Here is a 12,533-nt window from a genome sequence, read left to right as displayed (position 1 = left end):
GAGACCCAATGCAGCCTGCGGATTGGCCCTGTGCCATTCATTCAGCTTGGGGAGCCAAAGATACAGCAGATATATGTTGCTATATATTAGGGCTGTGTGAAGCTTTGGTCCCTGATTTGATTTGGCAGAGATTTGGCCCAATTTGGTGGTCAAATCTCTGAATCGAATCAGAGGACCCTTTAATTTCTCTGAATCAAATCGGAACCCTTCGAACTGATTCAGAGAGATTTGGAAAGATTCAGTGATTTGGGCATAGAGGCAGCTTAAAATGTTTTTTCTAGATACCTCAACATATGAGGTGGCTCATGAATGCTGCGATACTGGGGTGCATGGTGTCCCACAGAAGTGTGGGGGCTCCCCAGTGCGCTCGGCAGCAGACTAGGAACTTCTGGTTCACTTCCAAGTCCTCTGGGGAGTGCACTGGAAGGCCCCCCTACCCCTCCCAGCTTGGTGACTAGTGCCTCCTGGGTCTTGGGGGGGCACCTGGGATCCCCCTGTGGCTGATTGCTGAGCTGGGGAGGTGCGGGCCCCACCCCCCCGCGTGCTCCCCAGCAGACCAGGAAGTGGATCAGAAGTAGTTCCAGTCCACTTCTGGGTTCGCTGCCGAGCACGTGTGCCCCAGCATTGCAGCATTCACAAGCCGTGCTGGTACTTCGAGGTATGTAAAAAAATCTTTTAAAGCTGTGCCTATAACCAAATCGCTGATTCTCCAAATCAGCATCGAATCTTCAGATTTGGATTCGGCTGAATCGAATCAGAGACAGTGATCTGAATCAATGAATCGAATCCCTGTCCCTGATTCGGGCCGAATCCAAATCCGAATCAAATACAGACTGCTTCGTGCACCCCTACTATATATGATGCCCAGCATACATTATGTATATCCCTATAGTAATGTAAAATATGGTAACAATACATAAACATGGGAGATTAGGCAACAGAGTTTGTTTGAGGGCCAACTCATGGTCCCCTTTGAGGATGGAATTATCTTAAATCTTAGTGCCTTCAAGTTACACAGCAAGACCTGTTTAGATGCCTTGAGCACTAATATCAGATAAGACCAAAATATTTTAAAATATTTTATTCTGCAACCAAAAACAAAAGCAACATACCATTCTCAGGCCTGAAATGAGTGAAGATAGATAGAACTGCTTTAAATAATTTGTCATTTTCTTATAGGCACTTGGGCATCGCACTGATAAGCAAAGCCAAGTGGGAGACGGTAGTGAAGAGAAAGAATATCTTGAGAGAAGTAGCACTTGGGAAGAGGTGTCACAGAGAGCTGAGAATGGGAGCATACATTCTAGAAACATGTGGTTAGAATCAAGTAAAAGAAGACAGAAGAAGCTGGCTATCAGGTGGAAGCCATGAAACTAGAAAGAAGCTATTGTCACACTTACAAGACAGGGTTGGGATACAGAAAGGGTCTGTGGAATCAGAAAAAATATATGCCTTAAACTTTGATTATTTTAGTTATAAGATGACATAACCGCTTTGTGGAGAATTGCTGGCTCTGTATAGTAGAACAGATAAGAGAAAGTGTTTGTTCTTTGTAACTCCTCTGCAACTGCTTTGCTCACCGCGGCCTTGAAGATAGCAAAAAAGTATGTACAAATCTGATTTCCAGGTGCAAGAAGGAGGTTTGTGAACTAACCTCGCCTCCCCCATTAGTTCCCATCCTGATTACAGCAAAGAAATAATGAAGTAATATTATAGCCGCTTTTCATGCTAATTTCACTATATGATCACGTGAGTTGTAAGCAACTGTTAACAAGTATATAAGCCTCCTGATTTTGCTCTTGGGGGGGATCCCTTCCAAGTGCTTGGGAACTCCATGTCACTTTGGAATCCCCCCTACAGCTGTAGTTTCTTTTGAATAAAAGCTTCTGCTGACCTGACCCAAAAGTATGCTGCGTGTGTTTCCACGACAGGTCCTAGTACTAGAAAAAGCTCAAAATATCCTACTGCTGCTGTAACTTAGAAGGCATAGTAAGTACCTGTATTTTATTTATTCATAAGCATATACATTGCCACAGAAGCCTCTAAGGCAAGATGTGCCGGATGGTAGAAAAAACAAACTGGAAAGGAATAGCCATCTGACAGAAAGAAGTGTTCTGTACTCCTGGCAGGTGCCTTTACAAAGGAAACAAATCAACGCAAAACATTTTATTGCAAAGCTGTGTGCCTTGTGTAGGAATCTGGATTAGTCTGGGGAATTAAGCCACATATGTGCATAAATTTAAAATGTAAAAATGTTAGATATGTGAGAGGCAAGGATTTTTTTTGGTGAGCGGGTGATATCTTTTATTGAAGCAAGTGCATAGTTGGAATAAAGTAAGGCAAGCTTTCAAATGCAAGATACTGTTCATTAGATCTGAGAAGCTGGATGATGAATAGGCAGCCACAATATTTGCTGGATACAATGGAATATAGGTACCAACTTTGAGATATTGTAGCTTTTTGTAGCAGTATGTTTTAGTGTTTAGAGGTTTGGGAGGCATATAGAAGCAGCCTGGGTTCTGTTCTTGATGACAGAGTTGCTGTGTTTGTGGCCCAGACTTGGTGAGACTCTGCAGAATCCAGATAGATGCCAGGTCTCCATTTGTGTTATTGCACTGGTTTGACTTAGAAGATACAACAGTAGTGGCCACATGATCCATTTCCTATCTAACCACTGAAACTTGGATGGTTAGAACCAAAACCTGACTCAATCAAGAAAAGTCCAGATGTTGGGATTTGATTTTGGTGGTGCTGTTTCACTGAATGTGCAGATATCTTCTGGTGACTATGAGCAACTAAGCTAATTCTCTAGCTAGTGTATTTTCATAAACTGGGACCAAAAAATGGCAAGAGCTGCTTTTGTCCCCAAATCTGTTGAATCAGGATGTGTTGGTATGCAGTGTTTTTTACGTGTATTTGTATTTTACTGGATTAAGAACAGCTCAACTTCTTTTCTACTTTAACAGTGAAATTTGTGAAGTAGGATCCTAGGATGCCAGGTGTGGGTATTTGCAATGCTGCTAGGAGCACTGGATTCTGTTTTAATTGTTTGTTATTGTTTAAGAGGAGTGCCTACATCTGCTCTCTGTTTATGTGGCAAAATTAGAAAGCCTTGTTCCAATTCTTTTCTGGACCTAGAAAAATCCTGGCACTACATCCAAAGTTGTGCAGTATTTTTGCTTCAGGATTTATCAAGGTCTGTGTGTGTGGGGGGTAGGGTTTAGTGCAGTAAAAAGGCTACACTGCTTCACTCAGATGGTATAAATTTGTTTGCTTAGGTTAAAAACCAGCAGGATTCTAGCTTTTATCTAGACTCTTTATTTTTTCAGGAGTGTTAATTTAAAAAAAAGAACTGAGACTACACAAACTATCAGATATGTGCCATTAGTATGCGAAGCAGAAAAACAACTTAATCTGTCAATAAACTCCAGCACTAAATTTGCATGATACTTTTTGTCAACTTGAACTTAGACAACGGACTTTGGCAGGAAGAAGGCTAATTATTTCTGTGTGTGTCAGACAGGGAGTGTCTTGTTAGAAGCAAGGAAATGAAACTAACTTGCTGGCATTTTCAACAGGACTCAGTCTGTACTCTTCTCTGACAAGACTGCACACTCCTGAGACTATGTATGGTGCAGCAGGAAGGGGTGAAGGCAGTAAGCACAGGGCAGCTGCCTTTAATGCCAGCTCCTTCTCTAGGGGTTATCAAGAGTGGGAGAATGACAAGGAAACAGAGGGAGCTGAAGATACCCAGAGCCAGTTAACTTCTGCAGAAGAACCGCGGGGCCAAATGTCATGCAGCCAAAAGCAACAGGAACAATAGTAAGTAGAAGCTAATCTAGTCAAATATATATGTATTTATACGGACACTTTGTAGTGTGTTCCCATGCTCCACATAACCTCTGTGAGGGCATATTACATACTTGTGTTTATATAATCATTGTGGATACTGGACCTAACTGCAAAGCAAAAGAAATTTAAATGCTCATCGTTCATAGCTGGGGCCAGACTTTCAGAAGTGCTTGGTAATCAATATGATTAGTTCATCCAAATTATGACCAGTAAATATAGTCCCAGTAGTAAGAGATGAACTCTTCTAATGAATTTGGTCATATGGCTCAAAGAAGATTGCTGGGCACACACTTATGTGCAGGTCTGTTAGAGATACAGTACATGTCTTTGCTATATGCAGAATCTTAGCACAGTCTGATGTTGTCTGCTTCCAGGAGGATGGTATTACATATGTTGTAATGACATGGATATGCATTTTTAACTATAAAATAGTATTTGAGCTGGAATATCAAAGATAATTCAGTCCATCTTCACTTCCCCTTCCCCATATTCATCATCAGCGAAGATGCCAACCCTCAGATCTAAAAACACCATGCACAGGTTAGGTTTTAATCTAGAAGAAATTTTCCTACCTGGCCTGATGCAAAACAAGATGGCAGAAACTGGAGAACAGCTTGACAGTGATAAATCTAATTCCAAAAATCAGACTTGAACTTTGAGTATAAACCTAACTGGGATCCATATATTAACCATGTCCGATTTTTAACTTTTCTAGCTACTTTTTTTGGATACCCCATATCTAGGTCTAGATAAATAATGGTATCTTATAAGCAGATTATGCTGTGAGTGTGAGCATGCATGCAAATAACACATATTTGCTTAACTGAACAAAAATATTAGCCACTTCTTTGCTTCCAAATTTAATTTGTTTTGTTTCCAAATTGTTCTTAACAGTATTAAACATGTTGTTAACTATCACTGACATCGCAGTTTCTGTTTCCTACGAAGTAAACTAGTTCCACCCACTATGATCTCTTTCAGTTTCCTTTCTTGCCTGACAAAGTTGGCAGGGGAATGGTGGAGAAAACAGGAAAGCTAATTTGAGATGATAAAGTACTAACTGGATGATTCACACTTTAACCCTTAAATGACTGGATACCTAGGGAGCTTCTCATAGTAACAGTGCATAGATGTTTAGCTCTGGATAGTTTCAAATACGTTAACTGCCTAATGCCTTTATTTTTGGGGAAAATAGCAGTCATGTTTCAGATGAAATACCTACTTCATGCTCCTCCCAACGTAACAGATACCCTTTGCCTTGCCTTTCACCATTCTTGCAGCATTTGCCTATGCTGTACTCACTTCTGCACATGTTAGTGTCCCCAAGCTGGCTTTAAACTAGCCAGTTTGAGTATTTGATAGTAGCATACATGACATAGAAGAGCTCAGCATGCATTAAGAAATACACAGGTGACTGTGACCTAAAGGAGCTTTTCTTATAACTAGGAATAATTAGTACTCTCTTCCCCCCCACCCCCCCAAACACATCCCCTCCAGTTCTTTTCCTAAAAATTTCCCTTAATGCCAAGGGAAGGGGAGGCAGATTGAACAGGTTTTCAATCCATTTGTACTGCTGGGATGGCACAAAAAGACTTTGGCAAATGAAGAAACAGACCTAAGAAGTTCACAATAATCTGGAAAATTTTGAGATTTCTGTTCCACTGGGATGCCTTATAACGGGAGTGAATCATTTCTCAAGAACCTTGCCAGCAACAGTGTTCCTACAGATGCATTATCAAAATGAAACTCAAATGAGTGGGCAAAGTCCTTTGAGCATGCCTTTCATAGCCTGAAATGGTAAATCAACAGATGATGAGAGCCTGAAAATACCTACCACTTATTATAAGTAGCTCAAGCTTTTCAGGTTTCTTCATTTCCAGTCTGTAAAATGTCATGGCATTAAATTAACTTGTAAAAGTTGATTCCCAAATTGCATCTATTCAGAACTAACCTAAAACAAAAGTTTATACTGAAAAGAAATCAAAAGAAAGGGAGAAGTGAATGGTTTGCACTGTAGTCAAGTGACTAAGAAAGAAAAGGTTACGATGGCCTCTTCTGTTTGGCAACTTGTCCTTGCCTTTTTAAAATCTGACAAGGTATAATATTGTGTCCAACAAAATCAATTTTTAAAAAATGTCAAACTTGCTATCATAAAATCCAAGGTTAGATTGCTATACAAATGGGAACAAAAGTCCCTTGCCATCTAGAGTGAAAAGAGAAAAGAAACAATGGAACATTTACTTTCAGAGTCCTTATTCTTAAACTGTAGCTGCTAAATATATCACACTTTTTTCTATCATCATCCAGAATAAAAAAATCTATAGTGCTATTATACTTTTCAATCTGTTGCTGATAGAAGTGTGCTTGCAGGAGGACTGCAAACTGATTTTCTATCTGTTTGATCTCAGATTTTAAAGGCCTTGAAAATCAGTGTATTAAATGGAAGGCAAGACGCTCATCACATTGTTTCTTCAGGCTACTGTCTTCTTTACCTGCGGCATGCTATTCAGTGGGATGGAGAATCCTATGAATTACAGGCTAATTATTTAGGGTATAAGTCTATATTCATTTAAATAAGAAAAATCTCTTACCATTACATTTTAAGGATAAAATTCATAGCAGTTAATGTCTAGAGGGTCATTTAACCTATTCCCTGTGACAGTTTCCTCAGGGTTTTATGGAAGGGTAGAAATAAATGTTTTTTCCTCATCACTGTTGTTTGCATAACTAGTACCAAACTGAAGACAGCATGAGTTACCAGATTCATTTCAAGATATGGTAATTCCCCTTCTCTTCATATTTTTAGTTGAGTTATCATTTAGTTAGGGTTATTATATTTCCAGTTCAAAAAAGAGGACACTTGTGGGGGAGAGAGGGGAAAGGGAGAGAGGGGGAGGAGAGGGGGAAGAGGTATATGATTGTGGGGGGGTGGGGGCAGTGATATGCGTGTGCCCTGCCTCTCCCCTTACTCCTAAACCACAGCCCCCCCAGCCCTGCTGCCGCCTCTCACTCCTGTCTCACTGTACCCTGGCCCCCAGACCCTGCTGGTGCCCCTCATTCCCTACTTGCAGCTCCCTTCCCCCCTGTTGCCAGCCCTGTTGCCCATGCAACTCACTCTCTCATGCTCTCTCACTCTCTCTTACCTGCCTGCAGCTGTGGGAACCTGTGCACAGAGCACATGATCCCCCAGCCTCCAATCACCCTCCCCCGCTGCCACCAGTCCCAATCAGCCAAGCCAGAAGTGCCAGGAAAAAGCAGAGGCAGAGCAAAATCCCAGACATGTGCATTTCAAAAACCTGCCCAGATGGAGGACAGAGGACCAAAAAAGAGGACCAAAAATGTTTAATGGAGTAGCAACCAAACTATTAGGAATGGATCTAAGCCAGACTTTCATATCTGAGCCCCAGTATGATTTGGGCCAATCTCCAGTTTTGGTAGCACACCTCTAAGCTTTTGGGGCATCTATACACGTGTTCTGGGGTGGGGAATTTTAATTAGAGTGGCTCTGAGAGCTGCTCCGAGAGCCACTCTTATTAAAGTGCCCACAGCGTCACGTGTATTCAGCATCCCACACTTCAAAATGGCAGCATGGGTACTTGAACTAAATGTGCAGGGGCATGTTGTGGAGCTTTAGTTCAAATGTGCAGGGGCATGTTGTGCACAAACAACAAGCCAGGGCATGTTGAAGGAGCCTTAGTTCAAGTGCCCCCACTACCATTTTGAAGCATGGGGATGCTGAATAGATGTGAGGCAGAGGCTGCTGGAGCACGCTAATTAGCATGCTTCAGCAGGCTCGATTAATTGATTAATCCAGTCTGCTCTGATGTGTTCTAGTTAGCACACATCGGGGCAGACATCCAGCATGTGTATAAGTGCCTTGTGTCTTACTGACCTTTGTAGCAGAAAAGTATAGAGTGAGTATAATGAGAGGGCCACTGCTCCTAGTCTACTTTACCTCTGTCTCTGTAGTTGCTTGCGCCCTGACTTTTTTCCTGAGTAAAAGGCCTCTCCACTCAGAACTGCACCCTGCAGTTCATTCTTAGGCTTCATTCAGGCAAAACTCTCTTTTATTTCTATGGGAGTTAAGGCTAAATTAAGACAGCAACATTTGGTCATAGATGCAGAGGATAAACTAAAAGTATGTCGGTACCATCTCTGGGCAATCCTGAGACTACCAGCAAGAAAAATGCTAAAAAAGTGTTGTGTATTACCTGTTAGAACAGTGGTGGGTGAGCTTAGTACCACTTTCAAGAACATTTCCCAGACGGAAATCTTAGGAGTGTCCATGGGCACACTCCAAAAAGCAACCATACAAAATCTTTTTAGCATGCGTCCCTTACAGAGTAGGAGTGAGTAGGCAGGCCTTAATTTTTGCAGTGGTCTCAGAATCAGTTCAGAGATGGTCAACTTTGAGAGCTCCAAATTTGGAATTGGATCCATACCAATGGACCGCTGCATCCTTATAGAGCTCCTTGAACTTCATTCTAGCTTGGCAAAGACCTTATTGCAGGATTGAGGCCTTGACTTTTGATTGTCTGTTATCCTTGGCAACTGGCTTCATGTCCGCTATGAAATGCAGACAGCTACAGGGGAGTTGTTCACCACAGCACAGGGAAGACATCTGACTTGGCAGCTTTATATGTGAATGGTGCCTAACAATGCATGGTGAAGTAGCCATGCGTAATGCTTTTGTGGTAGGATTGATTTGACCATTCATAAACAGTTCCTCAGACCCAGATTTTAAATTGAACCCTGAATATCTTTCAAAGTGATTTTACAACTGTCCTTGGAAGTTCGTTCCATCGTTTAAGTCAATTAGCCTTAAAATTTTCCTTAGTGCAATACTTCACTAAATTTCACTTGTTGAAGCTTAATCCCATTTTTCCTACTTCTCTCTTCATTGACTAATGAACATAAATGATCCTTTTCCTCTTTATGAAAAAGAACTCTGCAAATTCAGCATTTTTGCCTCCCTCAAGTCTCTCCTCTCATCTGAACTTGCCCACTTCTTTTACTGTTCAGATCTTCAATAATTTGTGTTACTTTCCACTGAACTCTCCACAGCATCTATCTCTTTAAAAAATGTCACGCTCCATATTGAACACAACAGTCCAAGAGAAATCTAACCACTGCCAGGCAGTGAAATAATTAGCTCATAGCCACATGTAGCATTTTTGCATTGGTGTATAGGCAGTAAAAGTGGAAATAATTGCTATGGAAATGACTAATAGCATTTTGAAGTAGTGGCTATTAGCTCTTATTTCATTAGCTGGTATAAGTAGGCTTGTGATCCTGTTCACATTATTATCACACTACTTGGGAAGAGGAAATTTCCCAGTGAAAGTGCAAAAGTAATAATTTTGCATAATTACGCAAAATGACTGATGGGTACAATCCTGCAGAAAGGACATCTGCAACTAAATAATTGTTTTAGCCTGTTTAATTATATAATCAAAGGGCCTATCGCAACTCATGTTTATAGGCAGCAAAATTAGAGTTACTCTGTTCCAGGTCTTTGAAGTATTCAAGTGCAAGTTAATCAGGACAAATCAAATGAGTAAAGTTACATCTATGTTTAAGAATTGCAAAACTAGGGCATAATTTTTAAGTGTATCCTTGGTGCAATTCACATCTCAAACTGAAAGCCTGATTTGTCTTATGGTTTGCTTTCCTTTCCCAGTTGAAATATTTTACTTGCCACTACGTGTAGTTCTTTTCTCATAGTATATGCAAAGGTAACATATTTTTAGGAGATTCAACAAGGCTTTCTGTACTATCTCAGTATAGTGCTAGGCAGCAGATTACCGAGACTCCATGCCCATACCCTGTGTGCTATACCCCAGACTTAGAATAATGTAGCCACCTCATCATGGTCCTATGTGCCCACCCATGAGCCTTGCTGAGTGGCTGAGCTATGGTGGTGTAGGTTACTTAATGGTGAAATATATGTGTGTGTGTATATATATATATATTGCTTCTGGGGGAAAAAGTGTACTTTGGACAAAATCATAATTTCTAGCTGTGAGCCAAATCCAAATAGGTCCCTTATAGGCAGTGCCTAAAAATTGGCACTGGAAATTGGCACCATAAATGATCTGGAATTCATAGATTCATAGATTGTAAGTCCTGAAGGGACCTCGGAAGATCATCAGGTCTAGCCCTCTGCAGCAAGCAAGAAAGACAACTGGGGGTCACGTGACCCCAGCAAGGTGACTGTCTAGTCTCCTCTTGAAGATTTCCAGGGTAGGTGATTGCACCACCTCGGGAGGGAACTTATTCCACAGTCTGGACACCCTGACTGTGAAGAAGTATTCCTAATGTTGAACCTGAATCAATCTTCCAGGAGTTTGTGGCTATTACTCCTGGTTTCCCCTCAGGTGCCCTGGTGAACAGCTGCTCACTGAGCCCTTGATGTACTTCCCTAGTGTAGCGGTAAGCTGCTACCAGGTCCCCTCTCAGCCTTCTTTTCCTCAGGTTGAAGAGTCCCAGATCCTTCAGCCTTTCCTCATATGGCTTGCCATGTGAGACTCTGATCATCTGGGTGGCTCTTTTGTGAACTCTCTCAAGCTTGTCCATGTCCTTGTTAAAGTGTGGTGCCAAGAACTGGACACAGTACTCCCTCTGCAGTCTTACCAGTGCTGAATAGAGTGAAAGAATCACCTCCTTGGTTTTGCCTGAGATGCATCGATTGATGCATGCCAGAGTATTATTTGCCCTACTGGCTACAGCATTGCATTGCCGGCTCATATTCATACTGTGGTCTATTATTACCCCTAGATCCCTTTCATTCGTGGTGTTAGTCAGTTTGGTGCTGCCAAGCCTGTAGGTGTGTTAGGGGTTACTCATCCCGAGGTGGAGCACTTTACATTTCTCTATGTTGAACTTAATCAGATTATGATCTGTCAAATTTGCTAGCCTGTCTAGGTCTGCTTGTATCTGTAGCTTATCTTCAAGCGTGACCACACTCCCTCACGAACTTGGCCAGTGAGCTCTTCACCCCCACATCCAAATCATTAATAAAGATGTTGAAAAGTACTGGACTGACTACTGACCCCTGTGGGACATTGTTGCCCACTTCTCACCAGGATGACACAGATCTGTTCACTACGACCCTCTGGGTCCTATCCTGCAGCCAGTTTCTCATCCACTTGACTGTCTTGGAATTAATCCCACAATCCTCCAATTTTCTCGTAAGGATATTGTAGGATACTATATCAAAGGCCTTCTGGAAATCTAGGTATACAATGTCAACTTGCTCTCTCATGTCCAGGTGGTGAGTTACCTGGTCATAGAAGGAGATGAGGTTGGTAAGGCAAGACCTGCCCATGACAAAGCCATGCTGGCTGTCATTCAGAACCTTACCTTCTGCAAGCTTATCACAGATAGACTCCTTGATGAACTTTTCTGGCATTTTCTCTAGGATGGAAGTTAGGCTGATTGACCTATAGTTACCCAGGTCCTCCCTCCTGCCCTTCTTGTGGATGGGCGCAGTATTGGTCCTATTCTAGTCTTCAGGGACTTCTCCAGAGTGCCACAAGTTGTAGATTCAGCAGGGGTTCCGTAATGACCTCAGCCAGCTCCTTCAGCACTCTTGGATGAAGATCATTTGGTCCCGCTGACTTGTATACATCTAATTTGATTAATTAGTCACCCACCAATTCTATGGCAATAGTAGAAAGGCAATTATTCCTACCATACTCATCCTCTGCTCTACCTGGTATGATTTTCCCCTTGGTCTGGTGAAAGACCGAGGTGAAGTAGTCATTCAGGAGTACAGCTTTCTTGTGCGTGCTGGCAACCAGCTCTCCTGAGTTGTTGAACAATGGCCCCACACTCACATTTGTTTTCCTCCTGTTCCCTGTGTAGCTAAGAAGGACTTCTTGTTGTCCTTGATTCCTGTTGCTAATCTATGTTTGGTTGCCACTTCAGCCTGCCTTATCTGTTCCCTGCAAATGCAGGCCATCATGGAATAGTCCTCCTTGGGGCCCGCCCCAAGCTTCCACTGTTCGTGAGCCTATTTCTTCTTTCTTAAGAGGACCATGATTTCTCTGTTTAACCAAGGGAAACCCAGCCCTTTTGTTACCTTTTGTCTGCATGGGAATGGACTTCCTTTGTGCTTCAAGGATCATGCCCTTAAGGAACAACCACTCTTCATGCACACTTTTTGCCTTCAGTTCCTGGTCCCACAGCACTTACCCTACCAGTGACCTAAGATTGTTAAAATTTGCATTTTTGAAGTCCAACACTTCAATTCTGCTGTCCAATTTATCTGCCTTATGTGGGACAGTGAACATGATGGTTTCATGGTCACTGTCACCCAGACTTCCTTCTATATTTAAGTTGGTCACCAGGTTGCCTCCTTTGGCCAGGACCAAGTCTAGCGGAGCATCACCTCTGGTTGGCCCATGCACCTCCTGAGTCAGGAACAAGTCCTTGACACAGATCAGGAAGATTCATGACCAGTCAACAGAGTTAGATACCTTGTATGCCACAACAGTCAATGGAGAGAAGTAAGTGCAAAGGCACCTGGTATTAGCTTGTAATGAGTAGACTTGTGATCCAGTTCATATTATTATCACACTACTTGGCAAGAGGAAATTTCACAGTGAAAAGGCAGCAGTGCTGGTACATCCGAGGGTGCTGAAGGCACTGGCCGACATCATTGCACAGCCACTGGCAGG

General features: G+C 42.2%; 1 protein-coding gene across 1 annotated transcript in view; it reads left to right on the top strand.

Moving 5' to 3' along the window:
- Nucleotides 1-3,539: 3,539 nt before the first annotated feature.
- Nucleotides 3,540-12,533, top strand: part of EPSTI1 (epithelial stromal interaction 1) — a 103,462-nt gene continuing 94,468 nt past the window's right edge. The window contains exon 1 of the mRNA XM_006017315.3: nt 3,540-3,822. Coding sequence (XP_006017377.1) covers nt 3,626-3,822 — 197 coding nt within the window. The 5' untranslated portion in view covers nt 3,540-3,625. The remainder of the gene's footprint in view (nt 3,823-12,533) is intronic.

This window comes from Alligator sinensis, unplaced genomic scaffold, assembly GCF_000455745.1.
Source record: "Alligator sinensis unplaced genomic scaffold, ASM45574v1 scaffold59_1, whole genome shotgun sequence".
NCBI classification, from domain to species: Eukaryota; Metazoa; Chordata; order Crocodylia; family Alligatoridae; genus Alligator; species Alligator sinensis.
The sequence above is the reverse complement of the archived record's forward strand: the minus strand, read 5'-3'. Positions and strand labels throughout refer to the sequence as shown.